Raw genomic sequence first — 21560 nt, forward strand, 5'->3', positions numbered from 1 at the left:
CCTTCTTCTCTCTCAGCTAGGCCACGGATACTTTAACGCCTATCTAGAGAGAGTGAAAAAGAGAAACTCAAACCTCTGCGATTGTGGGAGAGTACAGACACCAGATCACCTTCTCCTATACTGCCGGCACTACAACACAGAAAGGCAAGCGCTAAAAGCAACTCTTCGCGAGAACTACCTAACAATCCAACTACTCCTCCACACTAGCAAAGGCAGAGAGGCGACTTTAGCTTTCATTGCTAAAACTAGAGTAGGGACTAGAGGCTGGCATCTACGCCAAGAACAAGATAACTAAAAATAAGCGAGAACAGAGAGACACTACCTAAAACCAATAATAACTAACAAACTTTCTTAAGTTACTTTCCTTAGCCCTAAAAGAGCTCGCTGGAAGACAGCCCTGCTGTCTAACATCTCTTCCTGTTTACTAAACTGCTCTTCAGCAACTGGAGTCCGCTTTAAGCGCAGCTAGAAGCGACTAAACCGCAGCACAATAGCAGTACTATACAGAGAACACTCTCACTTTAAACAAATTGTACCTAGAACGGCCTCTGGCCAAAGTCTTACATAGTCACTGACTGCAGATAGACTCTAATGGAATAATAATAATAATAATAATAGGGTGCCGGATCATAAAAGTTGGTGTCTTGGAGTATATCTGGCTGGTCGAAATTTGTCATGAATGGATTGCCAAAGGTCAATGGGAGCTGCAAATCTGGGTCCAGCATGAGGTACTGCGGATCCGAAAGAAACCAGTGGCTATGTGCTTGTTGTCCAAAGAGCAGTGGATTGTTCAAGTCACCGGAGAATCCCATTCCCAAGTCACTCATGGGTGGAGCTTCCTGCATGTGTGGAGGATAGGAGTCGGTGGCCGAAGTGTGCATATCGGGAAATGGGTGGCTGCGATCTGAATCACCTGCCTCCTCTGATAGAATGTCAGAGATGTCGATCCTAATCCGCGGTGCCCCTGTTTTGATGATATCCATCGTCACTTGGTACGCGCGCTCGGCCACGGTGTTGGTAGAACTCAGGTGCTGAAGCCAGCGGATGAGCTTTTTGGTACTCTTTGCGATTTCCTTGCCACCATTTTTCATGTGGGATTCCCCGAACGATATCTCAAGAAGGAAAACCGCAATGGCCTGCATGATGTTGTGAACAATGCACCACCAGGGGCTTTGGTGGTAGGCAAATGCAGTATCAGGCTGGTCAGGCAGAAGTCGTGTTATTGCGTGTGCTGCCTCAACACATGCTTCAGCCGTGTTATTGTTGAAAGTAGCAGAGTCGTTGCTCTGGCCTCTGATGCGTCGCTCGAGACGACAAAGGCAGGGGCGAGATATGAGCAGCCATGTGCTATGGTAGTTGAAAGCAAGTAACAGCTGCTCTCGTGGAACAGCGTGCTGGATTGTTGAGTGTAAAGACGTAAGTTCCTCGGGTAGAGAGACGGCCGCCCAAGCATTCAGTTCCGCTGCCAGTGAGGCTATGTCTTTCTGAACACATTCCCATGAGCTACTTGCTGTCCGTGGAGAGTACAGTTTCGTAAGTGCTTTCTGCATAATGACTGCGATTTTAACACGGGCAACCAAAAAAGATGGAGTCCAAGGGTCGTCCCGATCGTCACTATATCCTTGCATAGACTTTCTGGAAATGGAACCACTAGTCAAATTGGCCTTCTTCGCAGTCTTTACAGGCAACTGAGAAGCGTTCCCGACTTGTTCATCTGAGAATCCATGCGGGAGAGGAACAGTACACTCGTCGTTGGAAATGACGCAAGGACGACCAATACTAGCACACAAAAGAGTTTCGATGGCATGAAGGCTCCACCACGTCTGTACCAGGTGCTCTTTTCGATGTTGCTTCGCGTTGGGGTCCTCGTTCCTAAGGTGAAGACCGGCGGCAAGGGCGAAACGGAGAGAAATGCCTACTATGACCCAAGCTCTGTCAAACGTTGTTTAGGCTTACTGCTTTCCGACTCCCGAAGTTTGGGCGACTTACTTGCTGGCATGACCAATTATCAAATAATAGAGGGAAAGAAGCCCAGTGGCCTAAACAAGAGTCAGGATCCAAAAGGTTCAAGTCGGGGTGCATACAACGTACTTGTATCAATGGAAGATCTGGAGCCGAAAGGAAAATAGGGGCCTTATCCAGGCCTAGCAGGCGAATAGCTCTCGTCATGTAAATCAAATGGACCCGTCCGTCGGCCTGCGATTGCGTCTGGGCAAGATGGGAGAAATAGGCGCCTATTGCGAAGACCAAGTTGAGAATCGCCCGCCACTTCTGAAAAAGGTCGCATGGCTGCCTTTGCCTCATGCGGTTGTTGAACTCATTGAAGTCGTCCTGGAACGCTCGGGGGACGATTGGAAAAGAAGTGTGTACGGTGTTCATATAGCAGTCAAAGAGTAACTTGGCTTCATCAGGTGGGGGTAGTTTGTATGGATCCACGACAACATCGACATCGAGATGGTCGCTATCCAGATAGAAGGTGGAATCTGTGACGTGCAGGAGGTCATTGAGTGAGGACGCACTCCGGCGTCCATGCAGAGCATAGGGTCGTTGGGGAATAGCGTCGCTGCCGCTACCAGGAGGAGCATACGGCAAGTTGTGGGTTGGTGCCCGTAGGCTTGCGTTGGCCAGCTGCGTCTTGAGACTGCGCAGCCACTGCACCTCGGAGTTTTGGCCCACATAGCCCGTTGCTCGTGAGTGGCTGCTTCGAAGCAAGTCCTCGTCTAGGAGATCGGCATTCTCGTTGGAGCCGGTCGAGTCCGAGACGTCGGCCTCTCCGGGGCGGTCAACAAGTCGAGGGCTTCCTTGGGTGGTGGTTGAGCCTGGCCATGACCGCTTCCCGAGTGAGGAGGCCGGTTGATGGAAGTGGTGGACAGCAGACGGGCGCCCCTTGGCGAGCTTGAGCGCGTCAGCACGACGGGCTTTGGGCAGCATGTGGGCGATACATACCGAGTCGAAAAAGTCGTCTATCCGCTCCTGTCCAGCCTCGTCGACGTGGGCACTGAGATCACGCAGGAGGGCCAGGAGCTGGGTGTTCTGGGCTGTGGCACTAGCAATGTCAGGCAGAAGGTGGGTAGAGGAGGGCCAGACTCACTCCTTCAGACGGTCCTTGCGGGCCTGGGGATAGACGCAGGGGTGGAGTTGGTTCAGGCAGCTCTGGCAGTGTGGTTGCTCGCCGCTGCATCGGATTTTGCGCTTTCGACAGCTGTCGCACGCCCTATCAGTGCGGGGGGGCTTTGGTTTGCCAGTGGATGAGGAGCGGTCCTGGGGAGGGGCAAAGGGCCCAATTCTGGGGATGGCGACCTTGGGGGCAGGCAGTGGATGGGCCATTCGCAAGCTGTGCGGCCATGCGCACAGGAGGGTGAGGCCGCGATGGGGGTTTGGTGGCAAGGGATAGGGCCGACCGGGAGAGAGCAAGGGCGGAGGGCAAATGGCATGGGAGAATAGCATTATGACATGCGCGCGTGGGGAGACGGACGGCCTGCCTCGCTCGCTCGAGGCGTGCTGCACGTGTGCCGCGGCGACGCTGTGAGGCTGCTCCATGCTGAGTGGCCAGCCACGCCCCGGAGCCAACATTCCAACCAACCACGCGCGCCCATTCTGCAGCACCGATGGCCCAACGTCATGCATCGCCGCCTGCACCACCGCCTCGGCCAACAGCCTGTCTTGACATGCTGGATACGGCCGCCCATGTCCCGCGCCACCCACCATGAGCGAGCGAGCGAGCGAGCGACCCAGAGACCGAGAGACCGAGAGACCGAGAGACCGAGAGACCGAGAGACCGAGAGACTGAGAGACCGAGAGACCGAGAGACTGAGAGACTGAGAGACCGAGAGAAAGAGAGCGGCCGGGCTACTCCGTCCACTGCGTCCAGAGACTGCCACACCGACACGCTCCCCCTACAAGAAACATGGCCAACAATTCTACCCCCATTCACAGCCAATAGCGACTTTGGCAGCCGAGGGTCTTCAGCCGAATTGTGCTGCGTTGCTACAGACATGCACTACATCCAACGTCGACAAGCGAGCAAGTGCACACTCTCAGCATGCTTTTTGATTGTTGCATGCAAAAGAAACGACAGCGTCGGTTTCGTGTGGCACATTGCAAGGGCTGTAACGAGGTAGTGCACCGCTTGCGTCAATTTCCGCCAAATCATACGCCGGCTAGTTTTGTTTTGCTCTTTTTTACCCGAGTTTGGCTGGGTAGTCCTGAGCATCTTTGCCCTGAATCATTAGTCTTTTGATCTCTTTTTTTTAAACGCCCTGGACACATCTTTGCCCTGTAGGAACTGCACTGATGTATAGCCGTTGATCTGAAAATAAAGTTTTGCTGTAGCGGTTGAGGCGTTTGTCCAAGTATCATCTCGCAAGAGTTGTCCTCAGGGTTGCCTCCGCGGCTATGGGTCCTTCTCCACAAGTGGGCATGACAGCGTTCCAGATACTGGGCGAGTACAGCAGAGAACGAGGCGCGCTGCCATGCGAGCTCCACGTCTCCCCCCCTTTGAATATACACATATCAAGCGAGGCGCTGGGGCATATGTGTGTGTGTGTGCACAAGACTCCATGTACACCCACGAGCACAGTGCTGATGGGCGCCCCTCAGGAACGGATTTGGTCGGTGCATCGGGCTAATCTTCCAGCCAATGAGCGTGCGCCGTCGTGTGACGTCAGGCTCAGTCTCCCATTACACTTGCGTCTGCATGCTGATTGGCTGAAAAGTCAGCTCCGGCTGAACCACCAGAGGAGCGTGCATTTGGTTGCTTTTTCTCCAGTGCCGGCACATCGTAAACTCCATGCTCAGTACGGCGGTCCTCATCCCTACCGAGTTCTTGTTACGGCGGACGGAAGAGAAGTAAAGGTACATGGCCGCTCCTCTGCGCCCATTACTACCTACAACTGCGAGGAGGCCTCCAGTAGAGCCACCACGCCCGCGAAAGAGGGACAAAGTGTCGGTTGCCTGCGAAGCTTGCCGCCTCCATAAGACAAAGGTCACGATACTTGTCACTAAGCAGCCATGTGTCGCAGAGCTAATCTGCTCATAGTGTACCGCGGAACGACCATCCTGCCAAGCATGCACTGTGCGTCAAATTCCCTGTAGGTACATTCAGAGGGAATTCCATGGCGTCAAGCAAAAATATGAAGAACACAAAGAGTTTGTCAATCTGGTGAGGACACTGCCAGAACAGGATGCTATCGAGCTTTTCCACCGAGTAAGAGCTGGAGGAGACGTTGCAGCTATCGTAAGCCACGCCAGAGACGGCAACTTGCTGCTACAGCTTCACCTCGCACCAGAGACTCGTTTCAGATACGAGCTTCCCTATAGTCGGGACATGCCAACATTGCTCTTGACTTCTGGCAGCCCCTATCTCGACTCTCTGGTATACGAAGCAGCTGCTCAACGTGCCCTACTCTTACAGGCGCAGGATCCTGCTACTACAGAGCCCGAGCATCGAGTTTTTCCACCAGAATATACCTCTTCGGAATATCGGAGCGAGTATGTCAGACCCTACCACGCAGCAGTATTGATTGAGCCTCGCATAGAAAATGTGAAGCCGTCGGAATGGACTACGGTCAGCAAGGATGACGCATTGATGAGGGACTTACTCACTGCTTATTTCGCGCATGAATACCATCTCTGGCCAGTCTTTCACAAAGATTATTTCTTAGAGGACATGGCCAAGCCAAAATCCGAAAACCGGAAGACCCCTTGTTGTTCGGCCTTGTTGGTCAACGCTATACTGGCATATGCATGCGTTAGTATCATCGTCCGCGGAATCACTCACTCTCTAACCTTCGCTTGCAGTATTCTTCCAAAAAGATAGAAAATCGTTTCAGATACTGGGAACCTGATGGCCTTGGCTATCGATTCCTCGCCGAGGCAAAGCGCATCTGGGAAATGCAGACTATCAATCGCAAAAACCGAAACCTCGCTTCAGTCCAAGCGGCACTGGTCATCAACATAATTTATAATATATATGGCTTGGACAAACTTGGTACTCCCTTTGGTCTGCAAGGTCTTGCCATAGCCCTAGATTTGCGACTATTCGATGGAAACGCAGACGTCAAATCGGAGCGGGTACGCAACGCCCGTAATTTTACCGCATGGTGTCTCTTCAATATCGATAGGTATGAAGTTTACGTCTCAATTCCAATAATATATCACAGAACTGATACTAGAGCGTCAGCCATTTGGCCTGGCAGTTCCTCCGCCCCCCTTTCCTGACCAAACCCCCAAGCTATGAACTTCCTGATCCATCCACGAATGCAGTCTGGTACAGCGAGATCTGGACCAGATATCCTCTCAGCCCAACACTGTCACCAACGTATTACGGGCATATCTTCAAGGCTACGTCCGAATTTAGAGTCATCCTCAGCGAGTTGTGCCATGCATCATTTAGCACGGCCTCAAAGCTTCCAACAGATAAAGCCATGTTGTTCGTAAGCCGCTTACTAACATGGTATAAAAACCTTCCTACCGTTCTATTACCAAAGTATATCGTACTGCCAGCACATTTTCTTATACAGTGAGTATAGTATGCGTTGTACCAATCAACACGTCTTGATTGACATCCAAACCAGCCTCGACTACCAAATCACTCTTATGATCGTTTGCCAGCCTTATTCTAACGATAAGTGGGAGAATGGGCTTGTACCCAAGGACATCATCGCCAACGCTGAACGCGACATCAATGTCCTCATCCGACTATATTATTTCCGGCATGGCTTCGAAGACGCACATCTCTACTTGACATCCCCGCTTTCCAAACTTGGCTTCATGTCCCTGAACAGTATACACGAGCGGATGACGCACCAGGAACTCGACTACGCGCGATCGAGCCTCCTCCTCGCCCTCAAAGGCCTGCGCGAACAAGGCCGCAACTACTACATCGTAAGAACCATATACCATATCATCAAGAATCAGCTGCGGCCCGAAGAATCACGGCTTCTACAGGGCTTGGAGGACCGGGAAACAGAGTATGACAAGGATCCGGGGCTAGTGGGCGAGATCCAGTCGGCGTGGACTCCTACGGTTTTTGACATTTCGGAAGATCCATCCGCGACTGAGTTATCGAAATTGGCAAAACGCTACTTGAAGCTTGAGTCGGAGGAACCGAGTGATAGTGAGGCTGGTAATTGTTCGCCCTTGTCGGTGTAAACCTGTATCAACTCAGGATGCAACTTCGGTTTCTGGAATTGTATGTGTGTGTCTGGATTCGTTATGGATCGTAAACTTGTTTTAACGGATGTGTTACTGAAATTTAGATGCTGGACCCCCTGGTTAACTGAAAGCCCAACGTAGTCAATTTGAGATACAGTTCTTCTAGCAACTTCACAGTCACGCAACTATCTACCTGTCGCATGCCAGATCGCATTATACACCAATTGTTCCATTGCACCACGAATTGCTATTTGGGATTCTCTGTGATGGAAACAAAATAATCTCTGACTCCATCAATAGTCTTCTCCACCAAACACTCGTCAACAGCGGCCCTTGGCCAAGCAAACCCGATTGTCATACCTTCAGCATGCAGTACCACCGTCATTTGTAAACACGCTCCTAGAGCAAAAGCAGACCGACTAACCGTTGCTTTCCCAGCCTGCCACGAAAGGCTGTTACCCACACGCGCGTCCGTGTATGGCACATGAGGACCGATATACGCCAATTCCAGAGACTCACTACGAGGCGCACCAATCATGGGCTTGAGCAAGTCCTGCAGATTGGGTACGTTCCTCAAGCCAGCAATATTGAGATACATTTCTCCAGAAGGCGCGGGTACGCGAGAAGTAGCTCCTCGTATCAGCCTGGACCTTGCGGGCTGCAGTCCAGATGTCGCCTAGCTCGGAAGAATACTGGCCGTAGAAATCAGAGCGGAATACCCTGGTTCGGAAGGCGTCGAAGGAGTTGCTTATGATGCCGTCGACGGCTTTTGGAGGGAGTTCAGAGCGAATGTCGACTGGGATGTTGATGTCCATGGACTCGGTTGTCGGGGGAAGATTACTATAAGTATAGCGTCTTGGTGATGAGAGCGTTGAGCCCCGCAGGTGCTGAAACCTTGTTTTTTCTGCACTCTCGTGTGAAGGCCTGGACCATGGATTGCGAGAGAGTGAGGGTTGCGTATCCAGTCTTGTTAGGTAGCTCGGTGATATTGCCCAGCCAATCGTTATATTTTGGCGCATCAGTCTGCGGTGCCTCTTCAGCAATCTGCAGAGAATGTATGGCCTCCAGTGGTGGACCGATTGCATCATCGTTTTTGGATGAGGCAATGTATTCGACTTGGGAAGGCATGCCGGAGTGCAAAGACAAACCGTGCAGAGCCTTGTGGAATGCTCGATGGAGAATCTGGAAAGAAGCCCCGTCGGCTATCGCATGATGGACCATGAAGTTGGCTGTGAATTGCTGCTTGTCCGTCGAGTCGTAGAGAATGACCAGTCTCCACACTGGCACGATGCCCTGGTCAGATTTGACATTAGTATTGACTTGTTGTTGCAGCGTGACGTCAAGCTCTATATCTCTGCCTTTGCCATCATTTACTATGGCGTTTTGCCGCTGGGCAAACGAAATGACTGTTCTGAGGTCGATGAACGGCAGGCGTGCGAAGTAAGTTTCCTCGCCCTCGGCGATGATCGGAACGGCGAACATCATGGGAAGCTCAATAAGCACTTGGCGCACAGCGTGATATATCAACGATTCCACATCAGGGTTCTTTAGTGCCTGGGAAGCCTTGTAATGCACGGAGAAGCCTGCGGTGATGTACAGATCTAGGGCATGTGCCACCGCTGCCATTTCCTCCAGCTTCCCTAAAACCATTCATGAGCCATGTAAAGGTAGGTGGTATCATTCGGGGACATACCCAATGCTCGAATTTTCTTGAGTTGACTGATGTCCATGATGGTTTAGGGAAAGAGATCGTCTTCAGTCTGCAGCACTTGCTGTGAAGAGCCGCTATGTTAAGCAGAACCACGGGTATGAGAGCAGAGGGAAGCTTGAAACGTTGGTAAATGCGGGGAGCAGACTCCATTAATTCACCGCAGAAATTTCAGCCAATGTAGGCAGTCCTGTTTGGTTCTCGTCTACTTTCGTGAAATGAACTCACTTGGTATTTGCCAAGTCGATTTTGATAGTCACTGTATGCAGGTGAGCTAAATAAACCACAGCCACAAAGATTAGAACAGTGGGTCGCTTGTACGCAGTAGTCGCGGATACTAGCGTGGCGGATGTCAGCATCAACATTAGCGTGGTGCACGCGGGTCAATAGGTAACTCTAACTTTGTACAGTAGAGAGCTTTCGTTCCTGCAGTGTGCTTTCGTATCCTAAAAGTAAATCAACATCCTTAGCGACGTGTCTTCCGTCAGCACAGGGTTCACGGGTATCGTGAGTCACCCTTTTCATCCTTTCGCCATCAACCACACAGTCTTATTCCCTCGAGTTGATTATCAAGTTTGCATTGGGTCCATATTTCTCTCAAGCGTCAATATGACCCAGTATCCCGACCCATTCAGCCAGGCTGCAAAGCTTGATTCACGGATCATTGCTCGTCCACCGTATGACCCTGAACTCGCCAAGTTGCTCGATGCTACTACAATTCCCGTGGAGTTCGACCTTGATCTGATGCGTGGGGTCTCAAAAGACGAGTATCAATGTCCGCATGGTGAGACGCAGGAGACGGAATTCAGTGCCAATACGATTCTCAAAGATAAACCATTTCTTGTCCATGAGGAGTATTCAGTTCCTGGTCCAGACAACACTACACTCGTCCTATCTGTTTTCACGCCAAAGAAGCCCGCGAGTACTCAAAGGCCCGTTTTGTACCATATGCATGGAGGTGGACTTGTCAGTGGAGATAGGTTCACTGCCCTCACACCCATCATCGATCTCTTGGAGGGCATTGACTGCGTGGTGGCGTCTATTGAGTATCGCTTGTCACCCGAGATTCCTCAACCCGGCCCCAGCGAAGATTGCTATGCTGGGCTTGTGTGACTTTCCAACAATTCCAATAAACTTGGGATTGATCCGGCTCAGATTGTGCTCTTCGGTATCTCCGGTGGGGGCATAGTGGCCACGGCGGTATGTCTCATGGCTCGAGACCGAAAGATTCCTTGCGTCCCAATCAAAGGTCTGATGTTGTATGCGCCTCAACTCGACGACCGGTGCGAAACCTTGTCAGATCAACAATACGAATATGGTAACCCAACCAGCACACCATGGGTGCGCGCGTGTTGGGATCTTGCACTCCCCAACATTCGTGGCACCGACAAAGTTACGCCTTACCATGCCCCAGCCCGCGCCGAGGACTACTCCAATATGCCCCCGACCTACGTCACGCTGGTGAGTGCGAGGTTTTGCGTGATCAGGCAGTACAATTTGCGACCAATATGTGGCGTGGTGGATCTACCTGTGAGCTGCACATCTGGCCTGGAGCGTATCATGTCTTCGAATTGATTAACAACCCGGACCACTTGCTCATTCAGGCATCGAAGGCGGCGAAAGACAATTGGTTCAAGAGGATGATGACTACGCGAATCGAGTAGTCGTCTTTGTAGGGGTTATTCAGATGCTGGTGCTCAGTGAAGCGGCTTCAGTTTGACTGGAATAAGAAACAATGTTCACCATATCTCTCTCACAATTTTTCTATGCTTAAAATGGAAGAGGTTTGGGGAATACATCAAGATCGGAGCTATGCCCATGCCTTCTGTCTTTTCATAAAAAGTAGGCTGGTGTAGGAAGAACTGCCCCATTCGTGAACCAAGGGGGGAAGGAATCTTTGACCGACGTAGCAGGCAGTTGCATGTTTTCCAGAAATTTATATTTGTAGAAAGCCCCTGGATCATTTTTAGTCAAAGATGAAGATCGCGTAGTAGAAATCGTTGAGACGTACGCTGCAGGGCCAAAGCATCTGACACTGTCGTTGTTTGCGGAACCGCATTTGATCTGTCGGAGCCATCGAGCAGATCTGCTCTTACCGAGAATTTCTTCTTTAGCTGTGCAAGCTTGCTCTTGATGGCCTTGCGCTCTGGAGAAGTTTTCCAGATCTCACTGTAGTCTTCGCTTGAAGAAGTGACATCGAGCATCCATTCTGCAGGGTTCTCATCTGCAGCGCAATGCCTGGCCCCATTTCGCTCGAAATAACTGACCATGGTCTTGCATGAAAGACCAATCTTACCAAAATATAGCTGCTTTCCCCCTTTCCCGAGAAGGAGCAGTCGGTCAAAAGTCTGGAGAAGTCGTGTAGAAGGTTGATGGACGACGCAAAGAATGGCCAGGCCATTTTGTGCAAGCCGGCGCAAAAGCTGACATATTGAAAGAGCAGCTTGGCTGTCTAGACCTATATTTGAGTGCGCTGAGTCAATGGAATGTGTCTCTAATTGATGGCGACAATATTTACCCGCAAGTGGCTGGTCGAGCAACAGCACGGCAGTCGGTTTGGCAGCAAGTTCGACCCCAATTGACAACCGCTTTCGCTGTTCGCTGCTTAAATCTGTCCAAATATTAGTATTCGACTACGCAGTTCCGCGGTATTGATCACTCACACTCTCCGGACGTTCCAACAGTAGCATCGGCAAGTGCTTCCATGCCGATAAGGTTTAGTACTTCTTCAGCATAGGCAATCTTCTCGACGCAAGGAGTTGTGCTTGGTTGCCTTAGAAGAGCACTAAAGATCAACAACTCCTTGACCGTCGTAGGAGGAAATTGCAGGTCTTGTTGACAGACCATGGCTGACACATTCTCGGATGCCATATTCCGAGGCAGGCCATTCACTAAAATATCACCACGAACGACATCTGAATTCGTCCTATTGGCCAATACATCGAGAAGGGCAGTCTTGCCAGCGCCGCCGGTTCCCTGAAAGAGGCACTCAGTAAGTGGTCTTCATGTTTGATATTGAGGAATACGCACCATCAATGCCGTCACCGTTCCGCCCCTAAGCCATCCATCCACTTCATCCAGAAGTCGTTTCGTTTTGCCGCCATTCATGACATCATAAGTGAGACCTTCCCAATGGACAAAATCTTCATTTCTCTCTTGCTTCTGGGGCTCTTTCACTTCGGGCACCCCAGTCTGCCGTGCCGCTTCCTCTGCTCGTTTTCGTTCTTCAAGGAACTCCTCCTCTGTCATCTCCCTGAAGTAGCTTGGACGGCCATATTCTTCAACGATCTTCATCCTGGGATTTTTTTTGAAATCGCCCATCGGAGCGCTGACCCATTCTCCATCGGCCATCAGAGCAACACTGCAATGCCAAGGCGTTGTGAACCCGGTTTTTGTGTTTAGCAAGCTCATCGAGACTTTGTGCTCGCCGGTGGACTGATGAATAGAGAGCCGCAAATGATGCGGAAAGTTGTGCTTGATTGCTCCGGCGAAAGCCTGTAGCAATGATGTCGTTAGTGATCCACTTTTCCAAATTTTTCATGCTCTGTTCACTTACATATCCTCGAGCAAGCATCTGCTTGGCCAGATACTTTGTCTCTCTCTTGTACGCTTTACCGGTCCGATCGTCTCCAAGCGTGAAAATGTGCCTCAAATCAGACATCAAGAATCTTCGATATCCCTGATACGTCAGTCGGGTATCTTCATCAACAGCGATGAGGTAATCCACATCCAAGTCATCTTTGCCAAAGTTATTGAGGATAAAACGACGGAAGTTCGTGGCATTGGCCACGTAAGAGATCTCGTCCAATGTGTCTGGTAGTTTGAAATCTGAATCGGGAGGAACAAAGTTTCGTAGTCTAGAGAACACAACGTTGGTGAACCCTTTCTCAATAGCCATTGCTCGCAAGGCCTGTCCATACAGCCAAGTATGTCTGTCGGACATGCTCAGTAAATCTGGTGATATGTGTCAGCACGTGTTCCAGATATTTGGAGTGAAACAAACCATTGTAGACTAGTCCATCCGAGATAATGACAACTTTGGCACCCGGCTCGTAAATCTCCTCGATACGGCTGCACATGTTGTGTAAACGGTCCAGGGCAAGCTCCTCAGCTTTGTCTGGTAAAAAATCCAGAGCCTTGTAGACTTTGTTGGCTGATTTGAAGGGAAATGCGGGAAGAGCCATGTCGATCTTGGCTCCTGCTCCTACAAAACCATTGAGCACCTCTATGAACCTGGGTCTTCCAGCCTCGAGCCGTTTTCGGCAATCATCGAATTTGTTCAAGGCATAATCAAAGATGATCTCCAGAATCTTGGTTGACATGAGGTTGATAGCCTCTCTCCCCTCAGATAACTCTGGATCTGGTACGCTGCTGCTTGGGTCTCCAAACATTCTCGACACTTTTCCCGATTGTAGTAAGCTGTTGACCGAGCAATCGGAGAACTCGTTCTCAGAGGGAGCCGGGGACGACTTGTCGCTCAGCACTTGGCTGCTGGTTGAAAACAACATATTTGGGGCAAGTTCCATAGCTGTAAAATGCGGGGAGAAATTTGGAATTCAGAGCTTAGTCTTGATAACCTATTCGATCAGAATGTTTTCCAGAACACTCGCTTTCTTTATCACGCCTTATGTAGTTAGGCCTCGATAACGGGAGTGATCGAAGACTCCCATCACGAAAATGCCATGCGATTGCAGTACTCTGCTCTAACGTAACCTGTAACATAAATTACAGCCCAAAACCGTGTATGATGAGCTTATTGAATAGATATGGGTCAATTTTCATAAGTCTGGCTGGATACTTTCTAGTTGCAGCTGAAATGTCAGCCACCTCCTCCAACGAAATGTGCTCAAACCCCGCTTCGCTTGAGTATCGATGCGGGTGAAAGTAAAGTTAGAGTTGACCCCCTGCGCGAAGTACCTCTGAGCACAATTCTGTCAGGAAGTTTCCGTCATGTGCCAGTAAACGTTCCTTTTGATCGGTTTCGTGCATGGTTCTATCCATTTTAGCGCCAGAGAGCATCGGCCCTCGTCTTGCGCCACCTGTTGGCGCGAGCGCTATGGATTACGGCGTTTTCTGACATGAACGGCATCTGAAATCGTGCTCGTATGACTTTGCTTTTGCAAAGCCACTCCTGGAGTAAACAGTGGGGGTGGATCATGCGGGTTTGTGATGGTTGACTTGTAGCGAGCTTTTGACGACGGTATCGTGATTAGAACACCACGTGTGTCTTGTTTCGGGATGGAGGCGGTCAGATCTGACCATTGTGCTGACTCAGGCGCTTGAGCTAGCTTTCGAAGAGAAGAGTCTGATGCCATTGGCAGGTGTGAAAGTCACATCCCGCTGAAGGCAATGCATGCTTGATAAGCTCTTCTTATCAACTCCATCACGTTTTCCTGATTCAGTGATTGAAACGACCCTTTGGATACCAAAAAATTAATTTCACGCATATTCTGTCCGAATCCTATCGCAATGGCTATTGAAAACACCCAAGCCTATGGCAAGAGGCTGATACCTCACATTTTGGATAGCCTGGCTCGTTCGGAGCCTGATCGCGTCATCTATTCGTTAGCCTCATTTCCGGATCATGATGCTCATTTCAAAACGATTACTGCTGGTGCATTTGCGAAAGCAGTGGACAAAACTGCTTGGTTCCTGCATAACCAACTCAAGGGACACAACGAAGCTCAAGAGAACGGCAATGACGAACACCAGGATACATCCAGGAAGGGAATCTTACCGATAGGCTATATCGGCCCTCGTAAGCTGAACTAGTAATATGGAGCGCAAATGGTGTCGCTAATCCAAGCTATAGATGATTTGCGACACATTTTGTTGATTTATGGCTCCATCAAGGCCAACTGCGGGGTATGTTGCGTAGCAGGTCAATCTGAAAAGATAGATTTCTAATTGGGATATCTCTTAACAGGCATTATTTTTGTCCCCGAAGAACAATGTTGAGGGTGCTCTAGCGGTTCTCAACGCCGCCAAATGCGACGTCTGGATCAGGCCTCACGGACAAGCAGCAATTCCTCTAGTTGAAGAATTTACAAAGCAAAAGCCCATGACGATTATCGAGCTACCACCATTGGAAGAGCTTCTCGATGCCGAGACTACGGAACCGTTTCCATTTACGAAGACCTTCGAAGAAGCGGTACACGAGCCGTTCTGTATCACACATACATCTGGCACCACGGGAGTTCCGAAGCCAATATCATGGACTCATGGACTAATAGGTTCCTTGGACGCCGTTCGCCTGCTACCGCCAACTGATGGGGATCAAGGTTTCAAACCTTGGACAGACAATTGGAATGAAGGAGACACAATTTACTCTTCATTCCCCATGAGTCATGTGAGCAAAACGTCTTTTTATCACCTTAGGAGTTCCTGCTAGAATATGGAGACTAGATTGAACGCTAACTTTTGGACTCCCAGGGTGCTGGTATGCTCATGGACATTGTTGTACCAGCATTCTTCAAGCTTCATTGCGTTCTAGGTCCACCAGGAGTCCTTCCCAATATGTCGCTGATCGATGATTTGCTGGCTCATGCCAAGATTGACATTTGGCATCTGGTTCCATCACTTGCGGATGAACTAGGCGAGACTCCAGCAGTTCTGGCAAAATTTACAAAGGCCAAATTCGTTTGTGTCTCTGGTGGTAAGCAGCACAAGATGTGAAAAGATTGATGATAACGCTAACTTGATCCGCGAATAAAGGTCCTGTCAGCCCCAGCATTGTCGCGAAAGTGAACGATGTCGTCAGAGTGCTCAATCTGACAGGGACCACAGAGGGTTTATTTATGGGAGTATTATGGCCAACACGAGAGGATTGGCATTGGTTCGCGTTTCATCCCCTCGCGGGATTTGAATTCAAGGAAATTGAACCAGGCGTCTACGAACACTGGGTTCATCGAAACCCTCAATGGGACTTGTTTCAAGGTGTTTTCTACACGTTTCCGGATCAACAATCGGTCAATCTCAAAGATCTCTACAAACGGCATCCCACAAAGCCATATCTATACGCATACACCGGTAGAAGCGACGATGCTGTTGTGCTGTCCAACGGATACAAGGTCGCGCCTTTAGAGGCAGAGGCTTTGATTACAACACATCCTGCAGTCGAGGGTTGCCTTGTCATTGGACAAGCAAAGCCGCAGGCTGGACTCCTCATCGAACTAAAGGACCCTTTGGCCAGAAACAACGAATTATTCGACAGCATCTGGGAGAAAGTGGAACGAGCGAACTCATCTGGTTTCCAAAAGATCAGGTTTCAAAGGGATTATGTTGCCTTTGCAGAGCCAGACAAACCCTTCATCCGCACGGACAAGTCAACAATCAAGCGTCGAGCAACTCTGGACCTCTACGCAGATTTCATCGATCGTTTCTACGCTACAAGAGATGTGGTATCAGCCGATGCTCACTATGAGTTTACAATTGATACAACTTCAGAAGAGACTATCTTGCAGTCTGTCCGAAACATCATGGCATCGGTAATGATCGAATTCGAGGACGCCAGTATGGATGAAGATGTCTTCGAGATGGGTCTGGATTCCCTTCTTGTGTTCCAAGTTATCCGGATCATTCGAGGATGTACAGGGCTACAAGAGCAGATTGCTCCAAGGCATCTATATGCAAATCCAACGCTCGCCAAATTCTTAGTACACCTTGGGAAGGTACTACAGCAACAAGCAGAACCGAAGACAAAGGGAATCTCCCATGAAAATTCCAATGGCCAAGTCAACGGATCTGAAGACCAAGGATCGGACATGTTAATCGAGAAACCCATTAATGGACTTCAGGATGCGATAAACGAGTACCAGCGACGGACAGGGTTCAAGATGAATCCATTCGATGCAGTGAACCCTAATCATTATATGGGCTTCACGCTCTTCTTTGCTTTACCTCCTGATTCGAGCTTTGAACAAACATTTGAGCGCCTGCAAGCTGGTTTGTGTCGTGCTTTCCAGATCATTCCAGAGCTTGACGGCAAGATGATGCACGCTTCGGAGCACGAATTCGGCTACAAGAAAGGCGAATATGCCATCACGATACCACCTTTGTCAATGGCGACCAAGTCCAATCCCAGACAGCTAGTCTATAAGGATATGACAAAGGCCCTTCCATCTTATTCGGTGATGCGAGACAGCAACTTCGCACCTTCGCTCTACGAAGACAAAGTCGTTCTCGATTGCTATCCTTTCCCTAGCATGCCCGCTGACGTGATGGTTGCTCATGCGAACTTTGTTGAGGGCGGATGCATTTTGGCCACAAACTTCATGCACACTTGCATGGACGGTCTGGGCGCCACGATAGCTCTAAAAGTCTGGGCAGAGTGCTGTAGGTACGTGCAGGGAGATCAAACAGCAACATGCGGCTGGTATGCTCCGCAAAGTTTCAACCACAACCTGCCCGAGATTCTTTACCAACAAGAAGGACACATGAAGGCTGCACATCAAGTCGATAACACTATGTGGGACTTCTTGCCTTTCTTCCCACCGGATTATAATGCTGAAGAACGACAAACAAAGAACAAGGCAATCGTCAAGGGTACCTCACCAGAAGATCTAAGACCAGTGTATCGACGGCAGCCTCAGTGGCCAACTGCTCCTTCAGATCGTTCCTTGTCCAGTACATTCTTCTTGCTCTCCCGCGAGAATTTGCAAAAGCTCAAAGACGATGTCAATCGACATCCTGAAGTCAAAGGCCAGACCACTTCCATCAGCGACATCGTCCAGGCATTTCTGTGGCAAACGGCCATCAGAGCAAGATATCTCGTGGCCAAAGAACACCGTGGACAAACTTTTGGTCCAGAAGAGATGTCCATTCTCGAGATTCCGATCGACGGGAGGCTCTATTTTTCGGGTCATCTGCCGTCCACTTATATGGGTAGCATGCTCATCATGAGTCGTACGATGATGCCCGTGGAAGAATTGTGCTCGCCAAACACCAGTCTTGCCAAAGTTGCTTCTCTGATTCGCAAAACGATCGCAAAAGTCAACACTGCTCTTGTACATGACGCGTACACTCTGTTACGTTCTATGACAGACTACACCAAGCCAGCGACTGCGAATATGGGCCTTGAGCACATGAACAAGATGATTTCCAACATGATTCTCTGGGAACAGGAAGACAATCTTTCCTCATTTGGTAAAAGTATCTTTTCTGGAGGCAGGCCAGAAGCCGTGCGTCCACAGATTGAGCGCGGGCACAGGCGCTTCCGATTCTCGCTCATCCACCCACTGAGGGCGGATGGCGGTGTGGAGCTCGAGCTGGGCACCCTACCGGAGGAGCTGAAGATGCTGCAGCAGGATGAATACTTCACGAGATATGCGAGACTTCTGGATGTCAGGCGTGGGACGGGTTGGTAAGCGGTGTGTACACAGGGCTAGTTCTAGTTGCACAACTTTCATTACAACCAGACTTTGGTCATCTGTGTATCCGTGTTTGGATATCCTTTTCTCTGTAAACTCAAACCCCCTCTTTTGAGCTCATATCGTCCTTGATGCATGACTGCTCACGGTGCTCACACTCCGTGTCCCGATCCAATCTATCTTGCACCATCTCCCCGGTGGTGTTCGCATAATGTCGTGTAACAAGTGAACCGTATACCAGGTTCCAAATATCTCGCTTAGATCCTCTATAGCACCAAATCTGCAGTCTGTATCCAATGTCACATTACGTTATTATCACATGCAGTGGTGTTGTATTTTTTTCTATCTCTTGCCCATTACTTGAGTACCACCTCAAAATCATTTGAGGCTTACTTGGACTAAGACTCCGTGAATCTGACAAATTTCCTCACTTCTTGGCCTTTCCGAGAGCTTGCACATGTTAAAGTTCGGTATGGATCCGTCTACCTGGTTGCACATGCCGCACCAACACTCCCTGTCCCGTGCGTGAGATCTGCACCCCGTATCAGATGTCACATCGCACTCGTTCCGCATGTAGTTCTTTGCTTTTCCTTTGCTCATCTTTAGCGCTTATGATTGAAAGCCTCTTTCTATTGTCTTACATAGACAGAAGGTTTGGCTGCCGACCCAAGGACGCAATCGGCGCAATCTTGCTCATTAGTAGACCAGTGATCGATGAATCCGAAGATATGCACAGCAAAAGCTACCTAGGACTGATAGTATCATAACTGTACAGAGTCTAGCTACCCGAGGATGGGATTCTTCCTTTGGGACTTTTCCGATGAAGGCTGAACTCCAAGATAAGAGCACGTTCTTGACACGTGTTGCCAGGCATCCCATGTCGTCACCCGCGTCTTAGGGCAAGACTGAATGGGAAAAAGATGGCGCTTTTGTTGAGGAAGCCTGGACCTTCTAAGTGGGATCTAAGAGACAGCTAGTGATCATGAGTTCATGCAGCAGGGGGTCGATTTTTGCTGTGCTAAAGCCGTGTAGCCGTAGTTTACACTTTTCCATGACTGAAATCCAGAGACACATTACCTGGGCTTTTAGGGCACTTGAAGAGTGACAAACTTGCAAAATCATTCCAAACTCCTGGACGGGCTGCGCCAGAGTCCGGTGACAGAGCCTCCAAAAATATTCATGTCTGCCAACTCGACCATGAAGGAGACTCCAACAATTGATGTTTGTGAACAAATTGGAGAGAGGGCCTTCTCCAAGTCTTCCAGCTATGTTGACGGTATGTCCCCCGACGCGGATCAGAACGAGACTAGAACTGAGTAAACCATAGAGTCGACTGAAAGTGAAACTTCCACCCATGGGAGCCAAAGTCCAGAATTGAAGGCCGGCGGAGACGACAAAGCACAATATGCGACGGGCCTTAAGTTGGCGATGATCGTCCTCAGCCTTCAACTGACGAATTTCTGTATTGCGGTCGACAACACCATCATCACCACTGCCATACCTAGGATCACAGATCAATTCGGCTCCTTGAGTGATGTGGGATGGTATGGTTCTGCATACCTCTTATTCGTCTCAGGATTTCAGCTATTCTTTGGAAGACTGTACAGCTTCTTGAACATGAAATGGCTCTTCATCGCCTGCGTTTTTCTGTTTGAGGCTGGGTCTTTGATTTCAGCAGTCGCTCCAGACTCGGCTACCTTCATCGCTGGGCGCGCTGTTTCCGGATTGGGCGCCTCTGGAATATTCACCGGCGCACTCACGACGATATCGACAGTTTTACCACTCGAAAGACGTGGCATGTTCATCGGACTGATTACTGCCGTCTACGGCGTGGCGAGCATAGTGGGACCATTGCTGGGAGGCGCGTTGACTGACCACGCCACTTGGAGATGGTGCTTCTACATCAATTTGCCACTTGGCGTTATTACGGTCATCACCCTGATCTTTTGCCTCCAGTTCCCGCCCTCATCACCAAAACCGAAGAAGACATGGAAGGAGAACGTCCTCCGGTTCGATCCCATCGGCACGGTGTTATTCGCTCCGTCAATCATATGTCTTCTGCTGGCACTTCAATGGGGCGGGACGACTTACCCATGGAGTGATGGCAGGATCATCGCCCTGTTGGTGGTTTTTGCTACTCTCCTTCTCGGCTTCGGAGCAGTACAGCCGTTCATGGGCGACAACGCCACCTTGAACAAAAAGGCTGTGACTTCGCGGCACACCATGTGCGCTGCTCTTTACTCCCTTTGCGTCAGCGCCTCTTTCTTCGTCATGGCATATTTCATCCCTATCTGGTTTCAAGCGATTCGTGGGGCTTCAGCTGTACGCTCCGGAATTGACATTTTACCATTCATGGTCAGCCTCATCTTGAGCATCATGAGTGGCGGCTTCCTTGTTAGCAAAACCGACTGGTACAACCCGTTCATGTTCACTCCTATCACGTTGGGAGCAGCTGGCGCGGGACTGATCTACACGTGGGACGTTGATACTTCAATGAGCAGATTGATTGGATACCAGATCCTGTTTGGCGTGGGTGTTGGACTTGGTATCCAACAAGCCATAGTGGCAGTTCAAGCATGCTCGAAGGACGTCGACATACCCAGCGGCATAGCACTTCTCTGTTTCGCCGAGAATTTTGGTGGTGCGCTGTTTGTCAGCGTGGCTCAGAATCTTTGGGCCAACGAGCTTGCAATGAAATTGCGGGACGTTGTTCAAATCGATCCGGCTCGCATTGCCAAAACCGGTGCAACATTGATCAATACGTTATCAGACGATCCTGATACACTGAGGTCAATCAGAGTCGCCTACAATGATGCTCTGTCACAGGCGTTCTTATGTGCACTGATCTTGCTGTGTATTGCAGCCATCGGCACCTTTGGGGTCGACTGGAAGAATATTAAGGCAAAGCCAAAGAACAAGGAAGACTTCGAACAGGCTCAGGATGCTGAAGTGACTACTGATGCTGAGAAGGCAAAAATGGAGCAAACAAAGGTGGACAGTGTACAGGTTGAAGAGGCAGAAGTATCTTGAAAAGGAGAAGAAATGCGAAATGGTGAATTCTCTGCAATTGATCTCGAGCACAGAGTTGATGGGAAAAGAGACATGGGCTGTGATATTGATGGTGAAGTGATGTGATCATGGGCCCCTAGGAGGCGACGCTTGGAGCTGCGCCGCAGTTCCTTTCCCATTTACCACTGATAGTACATAACTGAGTTTGAAATCATATAAAACATGCTCAAATATGCACTCTAGACTTTCGGCTGCCAGTCATTCTCTTTGTTCTCATATCGCCGACGAGGAGCAATGAAACTATCAGAAATATTATCATG

General features: G+C 49.7%; 7 protein-coding genes across 7 annotated transcripts; 4 read left to right on the forward strand and 3 right to left on the reverse strand.

The window, feature by feature from the left end:
- Positions 1–560: 560 nt before the first annotated feature.
- SETTUDRAFT_159227 (uncharacterized protein) lies at positions 561–3689 on the reverse strand (the record flags this gene model as incomplete). The annotated part of the gene is made up of 4 exons (XM_008024413.1): positions 561–1932; positions 1990–2039; positions 2092–3038; positions 3686–3689. 4 exons carry the CDS (start codon positions 3687–3689, stop codon positions 561–563), a joined length of 2373 nt encoding a protein of 790 aa, XP_008022604.1.
- Positions 3690–4858: 1169 nt separating this feature from the next.
- Positions 4859–7152, forward strand: SETTUDRAFT_103856 (uncharacterized protein; the record flags this gene model as incomplete). Its single annotated transcript, XM_008024414.1, has 5 exons — positions 4859–4984; positions 5039–5749; positions 5800–6129; positions 6198–6520; positions 6576–7152. 5 exons carry the CDS (start codon positions 4859–4861, stop codon positions 7150–7152), a joined length of 2067 nt encoding a protein of 688 aa, XP_008022605.1.
- A 521-nt stretch (positions 7153–7673) lies between these two features.
- On the reverse strand, positions 7674–8885 carry SETTUDRAFT_37297 (uncharacterized protein; the record flags this gene model as incomplete). The annotated part of the gene is made up of 3 exons (XM_008024261.1): positions 7674–8042; positions 8086–8795; positions 8849–8885. 3 exons carry the CDS (start codon positions 8883–8885, stop codon positions 7674–7676), a joined length of 1116 nt encoding a protein of 371 aa, XP_008022452.1.
- A 587-nt stretch (positions 8886–9472) lies between these two features.
- On the forward strand, positions 9473–10527 carry SETTUDRAFT_159228 (uncharacterized protein; the record flags this gene model as incomplete). Its single annotated transcript, XM_008024415.1, has 3 exons — positions 9473–9970; positions 10019–10324; positions 10351–10527. 3 exons carry the CDS (start codon positions 9473–9475, stop codon positions 10525–10527), a joined length of 981 nt encoding a protein of 326 aa, XP_008022606.1.
- Positions 10528–10696: 169 nt separating this feature from the next.
- SETTUDRAFT_37299 (uncharacterized protein) lies at positions 10697–13389 on the reverse strand (the record flags this gene model as incomplete). Its single annotated transcript, XM_008024262.1, has 6 exons — positions 10697–10818; positions 10875–11474; positions 11527–11839; positions 11894–12358; positions 12420–12817; positions 12867–13389. 6 exons carry the CDS (start codon positions 13387–13389, stop codon positions 10697–10699), a joined length of 2421 nt encoding a protein of 806 aa, XP_008022453.1.
- Positions 13390–14332: 943 nt separating this feature from the next.
- On the forward strand, positions 14333–18228 carry SETTUDRAFT_104817 (uncharacterized protein; the record flags this gene model as incomplete). The annotated part of the gene is made up of 5 exons (XM_008024416.1): positions 14333–14621; positions 14676–14728; positions 14790–15212; positions 15296–15518; positions 15578–18228. The coding sequence occupies 5 exons, from the start codon at positions 14333–14335 to the stop codon at positions 18226–18228; spliced, it is 3639 nt and encodes a 1212-aa protein (XP_008022607.1).
- Positions 18229–19428: 1200 nt separating this feature from the next.
- On the forward strand, positions 19429–21261 carry SETTUDRAFT_25956 (uncharacterized protein; the record flags this gene model as incomplete). Its single annotated transcript, XM_008024209.1, has 2 exons — positions 19429–19507; positions 19559–21261. The coding sequence occupies 2 exons, from the start codon at positions 19429–19431 to the stop codon at positions 21259–21261; spliced, it is 1782 nt and encodes a 593-aa protein (XP_008022400.1).
- Positions 21262–21560: the final 299 nt, after the last annotated feature.

This window comes from Exserohilum turcica (assembly GCF_000359705.1).
Source record: "Exserohilum turcica Et28A unplaced genomic scaffold SETTUscaffold_12, whole genome shotgun sequence".
Lineage (NCBI taxonomy): Eukaryota > Fungi > Ascomycota > Dothideomycetes > Pleosporales > Pleosporaceae > Exserohilum > Exserohilum turcicum.